This window comes from Orycteropus afer, unplaced genomic scaffold, assembly GCF_000298275.1.
Source record: "Orycteropus afer afer isolate SDZICR_OR568_19922 unplaced genomic scaffold, OryAfe1.0 scaffold00002, whole genome shotgun sequence".
NCBI lineage: Eukaryota > Metazoa > Chordata > Mammalia > Tubulidentata > Orycteropodidae > Orycteropus > Orycteropus afer.
In genome coordinates, this window is record NW_006921589.1 from 27,401,727 (window position 1) to 27,414,942 (window position 13,216).

General features: G+C 37.0%; 1 protein-coding gene across 1 annotated transcript in view; it reads right to left on the bottom strand.

The window, feature by feature from the left end:
- The window catches only part of PARD3B (par-3 family cell polarity regulator beta), a 1,522,095-nt gene that overhangs the window by 256,335 nt on the left and 1,252,544 nt on the right, over positions 1-13,216 (bottom strand). Inside the window, exon 19 of the mRNA XM_042783151.1 lies at positions 12,454-12,564. Coding sequence (XP_042639085.1) covers positions 12,454-12,564 — 111 coding nt within the window. The remainder of the gene's footprint in view (positions 1-12,453; positions 12,565-13,216) is intronic.

Sequence of the window (13,216 nt, forward strand, 5' to 3'; positions counted from 1 at the left end):
ATATATATATATACTTTGCTGGTTTTTGTGTTTCTCTAGAGAACCCTATCCAACACAAACAATAATAATAATGTGTGTCTACTAAGCACTAACCACCATTCTAGGTGCTTTAAATATTTCATCTATATAAATTTCACAGGAACTTTGAAGGTCAGGTATCTTCTTCTCTTGCGCCTTCCACCCCCTAATGTTCAAGCTAAGGCTCAGAAAGGTTCAACAAATCACGCACGATCACACAGCTCGTGTAGGGTAGAACCAGGTTTCAAACACAGCACTGCCGTATTTTAATGCTCATTCTCTTTCAAATAAACACTATTATGCACCCAGCACTATCCTGAATGCTTCATCTCAGTGTCTCACTGAATCCTCGTGACAACATGATGCCCTAATGCTTATCTACTAATTTTGCAACTGACAAATTTGAAGGTTGGCAAAATTAAGTAACTTGATCTAGGTTATTTAACCAATGTACTTTGGGAAGGTATAATTGGAGAAGGTGAAGTTTCACTGAGCTTCTACTGATTTCATTAAATAAAGCAGGAGCAGGGAGTTTGAGGTAGAGGAAATAGCACCAGCAATGGTACAGAGATCAGAAAGTGTTATTGTCATCTCAAAAAGTATAAATATTCCAGATTGGCTTGAGCATAGGGATCCCACTGACCAGGAGTGATAATTATCCTTACCAGGATAGGCTGCAGTCAAATACAGAGGGCTAATGAGTTTAGATTATATGTAGTAGGCAATTGAGAACCGTGGAAAGTTCTGGAGAAAATGACAAATCATAGCTATTATTACTGATCCATGCTTCTCAAACCTACCATATTCAACACGATTTCACATATTATTTGTTATTTGTTAAGTTCCTCCCAGAACATGAATACTTATCGAAACGGCCATTTGTTATTACTACTTTTTTTTTAATACCCTCTTTCACTGAATTTTTTGGAAAAGCAGACTTTTTTTTTGTGACAAAGCCCAATTCTCTTCAACCACTTTAACTGTGAAGACTGAAATCAAATAAAGGACATAAAACAGAAGAAGATATGCATATGAAGAATGGGAAAGCAGTCAAATTCCTTTGGACACCAATCTGAAGTCAATTCAGATGCACTGTAAAGTGATTAAGTCATTAAACTCCAACAAGGACAAGTAGATGGGGAGGGAGTAGAAAAAGACACTTCATTCCATTTCTACCGACTAGAGTCAAAATATTAGCAAACCAGAGTTATCACTTCCTTAATCTATACATACAACAGAAATGCAAATGTGAGGATTTTTGTTAATTTCATGACTGTATTGACAAGTGTTTTTTGCGGTTGTCACACATCCCATGGACTTGGAGATCTGGCAGAGCTATTTGTGCCCCTCCTCCCTGACTTTGTTTCCATAGCTGCCAAGCATTGGCTGGCTGCAGTCAGCACTCTCCTGCTTCTGCATTGCCATCTCTTGCCAAGCTCACTACACTTGAGGAGCAACTTCCAACTGGTGATCAATAGGGGAATGAGGAGAAGTTTCTTCAATGGAAGGATCTGGCATAATTCCCAGATAGGCAAAGTCTGCACTCAAGTTGGCTTTTTTCACCGTGGCAGCATCCAATTCAGCAACTTCCACAGATGGTGTGCCTCAGAGGATTCTAGTCTCTCAAAGGCTTAACTGACTGGTGATCTAGGCTCTTACTACCTAAAGCTGATCAGTAAATAACACTGACCACCCAGAGTGAAACAGGTGCTTATTTCATAAATATTACTTTTAATTTTGACAACAGTCCAGAGGATAGACATCTCGATTCTCATTTAACAGATGAGAAAACTAAGGCCGGAAGTAGTTAAGTACCTTCCCAGTGTATACACACAGGGTTAGGACTTTAATCAAGGTCTGACTGATCCTTAAGTCTTGTCATTTTTCCCCTTAGTTACATGGCTTCCCCCCCGGGTCACCACCTAGACAAGTTGGTCCCAAGCATGGCTACAAAGACAATCACTTGGGAAATGATTTCAAAATACATATCCTCATGCCCAATCAGAGACATACAAAGTATCAATAGCATATTTCTATCTACAGCTACATCTTGATGTCTGTATTACGTATTTATTTAAAAAAAGTTTCTCAACTTTGGTGCAATTGACATTCAGGGATGGATAATACTTTGTTGTGGGGAGGCTGTCCTGTGCATTGGGAGATGTTTATCAATATCCTTGTTCTAAACTTACTAGATGCCACTAGCACCGCCTCCCTTTCACAGTGTGAAAACCAAAAATGTCTTAGACATTGTCAAATCTATCTAGGAGCAATACTGCTCCAAGTTGAGAACTAAGGATCTAGAAAGTAGCTCAGGATTTGGAAAAAAGCATATCCAAACTTTGAGTTTGCAAATTGCTGGCGTAGTTTATCATTATATATAAAGAATATGAGGCACACAAAAAAGCAGTTCTGGAAGACAATAGGTAATGCATCCTTTCAACTTGCAGAATTTGCCAACCTATGTGAACAGGAACTAATTTTGGTCCTACATACTGGATGTGTTGTCATGGAGCCTTTCCAAAACAGGATACAGGACAGCATATGTTCAAACAAGAAATGAAGACAAGGTACCTCAGATACTCCTAAAAACATAATTTGATTCACAAAAGTTTGATCTGTCCACATTTCTCAAAATAACTTGTATAATGTTCAATGTACAATATACTTGTACATTGCCCAGCTCAGTAAATATTCAGAATCCACTTAACTTACATTTATTCAGTGTTTTTCCCTGTAAGGAAGTGAGAAGTTAAAAAGTATTTTTTTTATCCAAACAAAATGTATAAAACTGAGACTGTTAAGTATTATTATTACTATTTCATGGATCAAAAAAAGAGGACTTTAAGAACCTCAAAAGGGGTTTCTCCAAAGACATGGAAACAGGTGACAAAATGGGTGCTGGGCTCTCACTTCTAAGTTTGACTCATCAAATAGCTTTCTGTCTAGTTAATGTCACCCAAAGCTTTCTCAGGAAATGCTCTTCTGAAATTCTGCCACTGCTCTGTATAATCCCCATCAAACCAAACATATCTGTATTTCTGATTAGCATAAAATGTACTGGATTACCAAAGTTTGACGATTATAATGAATATGTATGTGTATATGTATTTAATATGTATATAGTAAAACCAAATATCCTGGACTGACAGACATGAAAATGGCTTTTTACCTCTGTACCAGAACACATATTCTAAATACTTCTTTGAAATCACTCCAGGTACATTAGGATAACTCCTTTTCAGAATGTATTTGAATAGCACTATAATGGGAGCTCTGATAGCATAGTGCCTAAGGCACTTGACTGCTAACCAGAAGGCTGGTGGTTCAAACCCACCAGCCATTCCTCGGAAGGAAGATAGGGCAATCTACTTCCATAGTGATACTGCCTCGGAAACCCAAGGAGGGGTCGCTATGAGTTGGGTCCGACTAGACAGCACATAACAGCAACAACAATGGCATAAAATAATATTATATGTCACTGCAGGGCATTTGAATATTGTTGTTGTTATGTGCCGTCCAGTCGGCCCCAACTCATAGCGACCTCTCCTTGGGTTTCCAAGGCAGTATCACTATGGAAGTAGATTGCCCCATCTTCCTTCCGAGGAGTGGCTGGTGGGTTTGAACCTCCAGCCTTCTGGTTAGCAGTCAAGTGCCTTAGTCACTATCCCTTTAAAACACTTGGGGGGTGGGGTGGGAAAGAGCTGGTGTACTTCAATAATCTTAGAAGTTTATCCAAATGACTGTTGGAAAGCATGCCAGTCAAGTGATTCATTTTATGTATTAATCCAGTTCAGCTGACAAGTAGTTGCTAATGCAGCACTTCTAACATTGATTCAAGTTCCATAAAAGGATTTGGACTCAGAAAAAATGCTGCCATAGCATGAGGATATAGGTGTTCCCTCCCATCTCTTGTCTGTAAGAATACAGTAATGTGCCAAATTTTGGTGGTGACCACAAGCATATCTGAGAAGACAGGTGTTAAAAAGATCAAATAAATGTACATATATTACAAGGACCTGCATCCCCCTATGTCTCACCTATCAACCCTCTGAAATAGAGGTAAATCTTGAAAGATGGCTCCTTGACTGTAAACCAGAAGATTGGCGGTTCAAACCCACCAGCCATTGTGCAGAAAGAAGACTGGGCAATCTACTTCTGTAAAGGTTTATTGCCTCAGAAACCCAAAGGGGGTCGCTTATGAGTCAGAATCATAAGGGGTTGGGCGATATATATCCACTATGCAGGTAGTTTGTTCTTCCTTCCTTCCTCATAATTCCCTTTCTATTTTTAATTATTATTCTGGGAAAGAGGTATCCTTACCCTAACACAGCATCATTAATAAGCACTGGATACAGTAAATCTCTTTTCCTTCACTGAGCTGGTTAGTACTATGAAAATGGAAATCTGATAGCTTCTTTCTGTCAGCAGAAAATGAGAACATGACCTTGTCCTGCGAAACACCATCTAGTAATATTTTTCATAACATCCATGCTGTGATGATCTAATAAGAATCTAAAAGTAATTAACTGGATCTCTTTTAGCCAACCAAAGCCTTATTCAAATACATATTTTTATCAGAATTCTAAGGGAGCCAAAAATTGGGGGCATTTTGAAAAACTGGGATCTAATCCAGTCCATGATCTGATCAGGGTTCAGTGGTAATAATAAATTGGGACTATTAAAACTGGGAATCATTCCAACATTTTATTTTGCCCAAACCACAGGACCTAGCAAATTCTACTGCAAAAGACAGGGATATTCAGTGACGAGTAAAATCATGCTGAATTAATCATTTGTATGTAATCATGCCAAAACATGAGTGTTTTCAACAGTTTGAATAGTGCCAAAGTTTAAGTTCAGTAAATAATTAATTATTGAGAGTCACTTGGCAAATTAAAGTAATTAACCTTCTGGTTTCATTAATAAAACACGCACTTTTTCAGATATGATAATGACAAAATTGTATCAATTCATTTGTTGTTTTATGTGTTTAGGAAGATGATATGTATGTAGGTTTCAATGAAAACATTAATTCCAAATGAAATTCTCTCCTTTTCCTTCTTAGAATACAATAAGCATCTTCATTTTTCAGTACAAACAAATGTTGGATACACTTTAGCTTTATTCTGGTTTCCATTTCAATTTCCAGTAAAATAAAAATCCTCCATAATTAAATAAAATGCTGAGAGGTTGGGAATAGATTTTCACCCACTTGTATTCTCAAACTATAAATGGGTTCTGAATGTTTTTATTTCTCTAAGATGCATTTCGTTTATGTGGGGAACTTGCAGCTGCATAATTAAATCTTGGTTTGCCAGATATCAAAAACACATGTATTGATTTAAATGAAGGGAACAGGCCACAAGCAGTTCAGCTGATAAGGCAAGGGAGAAGCCTCTGCAGTTCTTGGAAGGCTTCCTAAGAGGAAAGAAAACTAAGAACCTTGAATTCAGACACTGAAACCGATGAACTTCCTTAAATCTTTGTTTCACTCTCACTTAGGCATTCCATTCAGGCCAGTTGTTGAAAACAAGAGCCATATGTTTCCATACTTCTCAGCGCTGAGGCTGGAGAGTTGCCTCTTCCATAGCCCCACAACCCTGGCCCCATCTTCTCAAGTATCCTACTAAGAGTCTAACTAGATCTACAAGGACAATGTTTCATTAAGGCAGCAAAAGAACTCCCTTTAAAAAAAAAAACAAAAACACTCCAACCTAGTATAAGAGTAATAGAAGACCTTGGAGTGCATAGCTAAGGTGTTACTACTATTTGTTTATTTATTTTTTTCCAATGGTATGAAGATGTTTCATGTAGTGAAATTTTATTTCACAGTCCATAATATGAGACTTAGGAGTCCTTGTTTGTTGTTATGTGCTGTAGAGTCAGACTCGACTCATAGCGACCCCTCCTTGCGTTTCTGAGGCAGTGATGCAATTGTTTAAGCACTCAACTACTAATTTTTCAAGAGGTACCTTGAAAGAAAGACTTGGCAATTTGCTTCTCAAAGATGGTAGCCTTGAAAACCCTATGGAGCAGTTCTACTCTGTTAACACATGGGGTCAAAATGATTTAGAATCAACTCAGCAGCAAATGGTTTTAATATGGGACTTAACAGAAAACAGCTTTTGGTGTCAAAGAGCACTCTTCTTCATGGTACAACTGTTGTTGTTATGTGCTGTCGAGTTGGACCTGACTCATGGGGACCCCTCTTTGGGTTTCCGAGGCAGTATCACTATGGAAGTAGATTGCCCAACCTTCCTTCCGAGGAGTGGCTGGTGGGTTTGAACCACCAGCCTTCTGATTAGCAGTCAAGCACCTTAGGCACTATGCCACCAGAGCTCCCCATGGTACAATAATATGAAATAAACTGGAGGAACATATTTTTCTTTAAATCTCTAGATAATTTTAGAGAAGGTATTAACAATTCAAGTACAAGACCCATGTAATTAAGTTCTTTGTATGTTCAATAATCTGGTTAGTTTTACACTTTGCAGAGGGTTACACACTTAAAAGTTGTTTAATTAAACAAAAAATACATTTATTGACTTGTCAAGGCAATCTCTTGTTTTTAGCTCATGATAGTCATTTACATAATCTGAATGTTTGGAAAATGCTCATTTAATTTAGCTTAATAAAAATTTCCAGGAGAACTAGTCTTTGAATATAATATTGGAGCCATCTTTCTACAATCATGAAGATGGTACACGACTGAGCAACATTTCACCCCATTACACATAAGGTCACCGTGAGTCAGAGCCAACTCAGCAGCAATAAACAACACAAGATCTAGAAAAAACTCTAGAGCTCATCTACGGACCAACGTAGCATTAGTGACCACAAGATGGTTTTAGATGTTATGTAACTTAATGTGTTAAATTATATAAACTAACTTACATGGTTGTGCACATATATAAGGCATCTATAGAATGATTTATTTATTTGAATATGTGCAAGTATAATTAAGACAATGATGGTAAAATATCCATAACTGAAGTTTAAGGGAATCAGATCTAGTTCAATACTTATTTGGTGCACTAATTCTCCCTAAAAGTAGCCATCCAGATTCTCATTAGACATTTCCAGAGTCAGCAAGCTCACTTTCTTATAAAGCACTCTATTGGTTAGGATATTTTCCCTTCTACTAAGCTGACAGCTACTTCTCTTAAAACAAAGCCTCCTTAGTAACTGCAAGAAAGTAAATGAATGAATGAAAAGAAAAAGTAAGTAGAATAGAACAAAATGGACACCACAATGTAAGTCTAATTTCTTTTCTATGTAACAGTTCTTCAAGCATGTGAAGTTATCTCAGTCTCGACTCTCCAAGCTATGTATATCTCAGTCTTTCAACATTTTCTATAAAACTTGGATTTAGTGCCTCCATTCACTGTGTGTCAGAGAGGCAGAGGATAGTCCAGGTGTTATCTGAGCAGTTTAAAATAGGAATTATGATTTCCTCCCTTGTTTTGCACATGAATTTATAATAATGTAGCCTAGGAGCGGATTAAGCTTTTGGCAGACATATCCTCATGTTGACTCATGCTAAACTTACCCTCAACTAAAACCATCAGGCAAATTTTCATATATTTGGTATTAAGTCAAACCTTCCACATCCTGTGTTTGTACAGTTCATATTCGGACCTAAAAGTAGGACTTTACATTTATTCCTATTAAGTTTCTTTATGTTTGATTCAGTTCATAGTTCCAGAGGATTCTGCCATTGGATATATTATCAACCCCTGCAGATTTCTGGCATTCACAATCTGATCAACAGGTCACCATCACAGACAACAATGTTAAGCAGGCCAGGCTTAAAAACAAATTTTTGAGAAAAACCATTCTTGTAAGCTTATATGGATGGAATATTAATTTGCAATCTTTGGGTAAAGTTTTTTCAAATAGCTAAAAATCTTACAGTTATATCATCTGATATATATTTCTGTATCTTATCCGCAGGATATTACGAGACAATGCATTTCTGATGTCCGGAGAGTATCTTTACACTTTGTGAAGTCTAAAGACTAGAACAGGGTTTCTCAACTTCTGTGCTACAGAGATTTTGGGTTAGATAATTCGCTGTTGGGGTAGGGGAGGGCTATCTTGTGCATTTTAAGATACTTAGTACAATCCCTGGCCTCTACCCAGTAGTTGCCAACAGGGATCACAACCCCTAGTTGTAACAACAAAAAAATGTCTCCAGACATACCCAAATGTCCCTGGGGTATGTGTGGAAAATTACCCCCATTAAGAACCAGTGTCCTAGATGCTAGAATAGTCCCCCAATCTAATTTAGTAATACAATCAACCTAATATGGCTTTTTTGACCTTTTTAACTGTAGCTATGAATATGTTAGTTGCAGAGGGTTACAAACTTAAAAGTTGTTTAATTAAACAAAAAAATACATATATTGACTTGCTAAGACAATCTCTTGTTTTTAGCTCATGACAGTCATTTACATAATCCGAATGTTTGGAAAATGCTAATTTAATTTAGCTTAATAAAAATTTCTAGGAGAAATAGTCTTTGAATATAATATTGGAGCCATCTTTCTACAATCATGAAGATGGTACATCTAAAGAATTCCATATTAGAAAGCAGATACACAAATACATTCAAAAGATGTACGGAAATATAAGGAAAAGAATATATAGAGTGGAAGAGGGTAATATAAACTTTAGAGTGTGAAGCTAAATTAATCCTAGAGTAAAACATAAGGAAATCAAACTTTCAACAAGGAGTTCTATGATTTAAGAAGTAATCTATAAAGATCTTTGTACCTAGATGCTCATCAACGTATTATTTGGAAAGTGAAAAACTGGAGACAACTAAATATTCAACAACAGAAGATAAATAAGGTATATTGAGCTCACAGAATCCTAAGCAGTCATTGAAAATAACATTTCAAAATCTTTAATGATATAGGCAAGTGCACACAATATAATGCTGTGAAAAAACCAAGGTATTAAATATGCAGCATGGATATTAAGATTGCAAAGAAAATATATGCATAGAAAAAAAGATGAGAAACATTATTAGTCACTATGGGGTTATGGTAGGATTAGGCATAGTTTTAATAGTTTTATTTACACTTTTTGGGTTTCCAAAATTTTCTTAATGACTTGTATTACTTTTCTAAGTTTTTGTGTGCATATGTGTGTGGGGTTCTGGGGGTAAGTGTTCCATATTCCCTTATGTGAAAGAGCATTAGCAAGGCTTCTGTTTACAAACAGATGTGCCAGCAAGGTAGGATGCTTCAGAGAAAGCACATGAAGAAAGCTGTAATATTTATAACTGGTTCACTCAGCCATCGTGGGGAAAAAGAAATCTACGTATCACTTTTTATAAAATAAGAATGGTTTAATCTAGTTTCCAGCAGAACTCCATTGCTCCAAGTCAGAAGAATCACCCTGAGTTTGCCTATTAAAGATAGATTGCTGGGCTCCAATTCCCAACATTCTGATTCTGAAAGTCTGATGTGGGTCTGTGGGTCTTTAATAAGTTCCTCAAATGATTTATTCTGATGCATGTAGTTCATGGACCACATTTTGAGAAACACTGCTGTAAGAAATCATATGGTTTGACTTGGATGGCTTTTCCCCCCTCTATTTTAGATAATTTCTTCCAGGTTAAACATGGAAGAGAGTTGGTGTAGGCCCACAGTAGTGTGCTGGTAAATAAGCTCTTAAAAAAAAAAAAAAAAAAATCCCAGTTTAGTGCATTTGCCAATTTCTGTGATGTAAATACTCTCATCATGGCCAGTTTCAAACAACCAATGGTTTAACAGCAAGTTCATAAAATTCTTGAAAGTTTAACACTTACTTGGTTCTCATGAGCTGGTAAGGGCTGGCTCTAGTACTATGCATTACATATTTTATTCAAATGCTTTAAGTCCTTTAAAAAAGAGCTACATTAATGATAGATGGAACAGGTAAGCAATAGAATGGCTTAAATCATCTTAAATTTTTTTTTTTTAAATGTATTAGGAAAAATGGCAACTTTGAGTTTTTATATATTATTTCTTATTTTATCCTATTTTTTCTACCCCATGGCCAAACCATGAAGAGTGATTCACTTGCTGAGTTCTTTAAGAGTTGTGAATTGGTTTCCTATGGGTGATGGCAAGCCAAGGACTGAGACTCCATGGTTGGGAGCAATGCCAAAAGCTCAGCCTCCACCTCCAATCTCCATGGCCCTCAGCTCCTAAATTGTTGAAACGCCCCTGGCCATTAATTCTATAGCACTCAACCATAAAATCAACTCCTCCAACTTCTTCCCCTAGCACATGATTGAGACAATGTTGTCTCTAGGAAACCCCTATCAGATGTGTTTTATGTGTTCACGAGTGGGAAGTGGCCTAAATGGCAGCTAATAGTATAGTTCTTTCAATATTTTGACCAGACATATTTTAAGAAAATTGAATCTGAAGCCTATATAGCCAGCTGTGGCAAATTTACAACGCTGCTTTTAAGTACAAAATTCCCTCAAGGCACCTGCTTCCTAAAGGCAAAACCAGAAAGGAAATGAACTCTTGCTTAAAGACAACCCACCTTATTTTATGGGTTATCAATTTTCTAGCTGGCACACAGTTCTCCAGCTACTAAGACTTTTTTTTTTTTAATCTTTCCATACCCAAGAAAGAAGTGAACTGCAAAAAATGTGAAGTCTGCATCCTAGCAAACAGCTCCATTTCCTGAACATGAGACATGCGGTACAGAGCCTCAGTAAGTGAAGTCAGGGGACCAGCAAAGATCTATGGTGTAGGCTCACCACACAGATGCCTCTGCCAATATATGCATTAAAATCTTAGCCTGAATGACATTTTACATTACAGGATTACTGAATCTTGGGCTATGATGGGGAATGCATCTTTCTCACATTTAGGGCAGCTCTGTCAGGTGAATAGTCAACAACAATGTAAAGCACTTGATTTCGTTCTACTGCTCCACTCACCCTGGAACTGAGCTTATCAACCTCTCAACAATGAAAAAAGGCTGTTTTTTCCTTGCTATTGTTAAAGTCAGCATTCTCAACAAGAATAGACTACAAGATAGGGCTCTGTGATGGTTAATCGGATTTGTCAACTTGGCTAGGCCATGATTCTCAGTATTAGGGAAGTACCCTCCATTTTGTGATATGATATAAAGAGAATTTCTTTAGGGGTGTGGTTTACATCCAACATATATGGATGGCAAAGCTCTCTCTTTTCAGATGCTGCATCTAACTCATCATCATCCCACCGGCCAGGTTTTTGGGAAGTGAGCCAGCAGCCTGCCATGTGACTTGTAAATTTGGGGTTCAGCCACTCCTGCTGGCAGCATGACTCCTGGCCCACACACAGAGTTGAGACTTGCTAGCTTCCACAAGTTCATGAACCATTTATCTTAAATAAATCTCTCTATATCCATATTTATACATATATATACTCCTATAGATAACCCAGCCTAAGACAGGGTCAGAGGCTAAGGGTAGATACTCTCAGGCTGCTGTGTGCTGGAAAACGCAATGAATAGGTATGAGTTGCTTAGTATTTGTACTCGAGTATGAAAATGAAGAAATGACTCTGCAAAAATTATAAGAACTAAGGCAACTAATAAATAAAAAGACAGATCAATCTGATTTCATATATGATAAAGTCAGAATTAAACATTTAAAATGTTGTGCTAGTTTCATCGTAATCTCTTTCTTCAAGCTTCATTTAGTTGTGTAGGGGACAAATTTTCAGGAGAAATCTGATTATTCAATTATAAGTTTCAAAACCAACCATTTACTCATTTACTTGGGATGAGTGCCAGAGTTAACATCGAAGATATGTGAAGGACCTCTTGTCCAAATGGAACATTAAGCTCCTCAAATAGGCGAATTCAGTTCTTGCAAACTGCCATTCTTTTAGTAAACGAAACCAGCCCTTTAACAGATGGCCTACGTACTTTGTACTTTTCAGTTTACAGATCGCCTAATAAAAGACATTGGCTTTTTAAAAAGGAAGGACATGTACTCCTCAAATTACAGTACCCACATGGAATAAAATTAAGAATAAAGTTAAGGAGGCATTCAACAGTTTGACAAAAATTAGGAACAGACTACGGGAATCTGATAGTTCTAAACATCCATATTAAAATGACCTTCAATAAAAACTCCAAAAACTCATCGCTTAAACCACAGAGAAAATATACATCAGTATAGCTGACATTAGGGGAAATACGTTATGGAATTATATGTACCGATATAATAAAAATACGAAGTTAATTTCTTTTCAAAATATAATCAAATTCTCCAGAAAGGCATGTTCCATTTCTATCAGGTGCCTTTCATTTAACATCAGTCGACCTTTATGCTTCTTCAAATAAGATTTCTCCAAGTTGATTGTTGCAGTAACTAAATTAAGCACAGACCACGGACGCCAATAAAATAAGGACCTCAGCCTTTCTGCTCACCTTTCACGTTCCTCTTTCATCTTCTGTAGCTCCTCTTCTCTCAGGCCACCCTGCTTCACAGCACCTTTCTGCTCGGCCTTTCCACCTTTATCTTCTTTTTTCTTCCCAAATCTACTGAAACACCAAGGAGGAGACGTTTGCTAATAAGAATGATGTTCCTTTATGAGCCGAATTATTGAAATATAATTGTTTTTCTAAGCAAGAGAGGATCATGTTGCATAAAATGGAAGGAAAAAGAATCATGAAAACAAAAATAATGCATTTACTAAATTCTCTGTCCTTCCTTTTTTCCTTCTTTTCTTCTACTCAGGTCTTTATTGTGCATCAAATATAATATCGTGATTAAAATACTAATTATTTCTAATCATCAACTCAATAGCAAAATATTGAATTTTTATCACTGACATATAACTAAAAACTGATCAGTTTCTCAAACAGGTCTCCAGAGCTCCACTTGGCATTGCAATTTAAGATTAAAATCACAGGATTATATAATGATAGTACTGTAAGGGATTTAGTCAAATACCTAACTTAATACATCTATTTTATCAGGGAAGAACTAAAAGCTCAGTGATTTCTTCTGGGTTTGACCAAGACCACCCACCAGGTGTAGGGCAGGGCTGGGATTAGAGCCTGGGTGGCCTCTGACACTTCACTCTTTTAAACACATCACCTTCACTCCTCTCATTTTCAAGTAAGTCTGAGGTTAGTGGGCTCTGAGCATTCCTTGGTGCCTGCATACATTAGCTGTGACAATTATCAT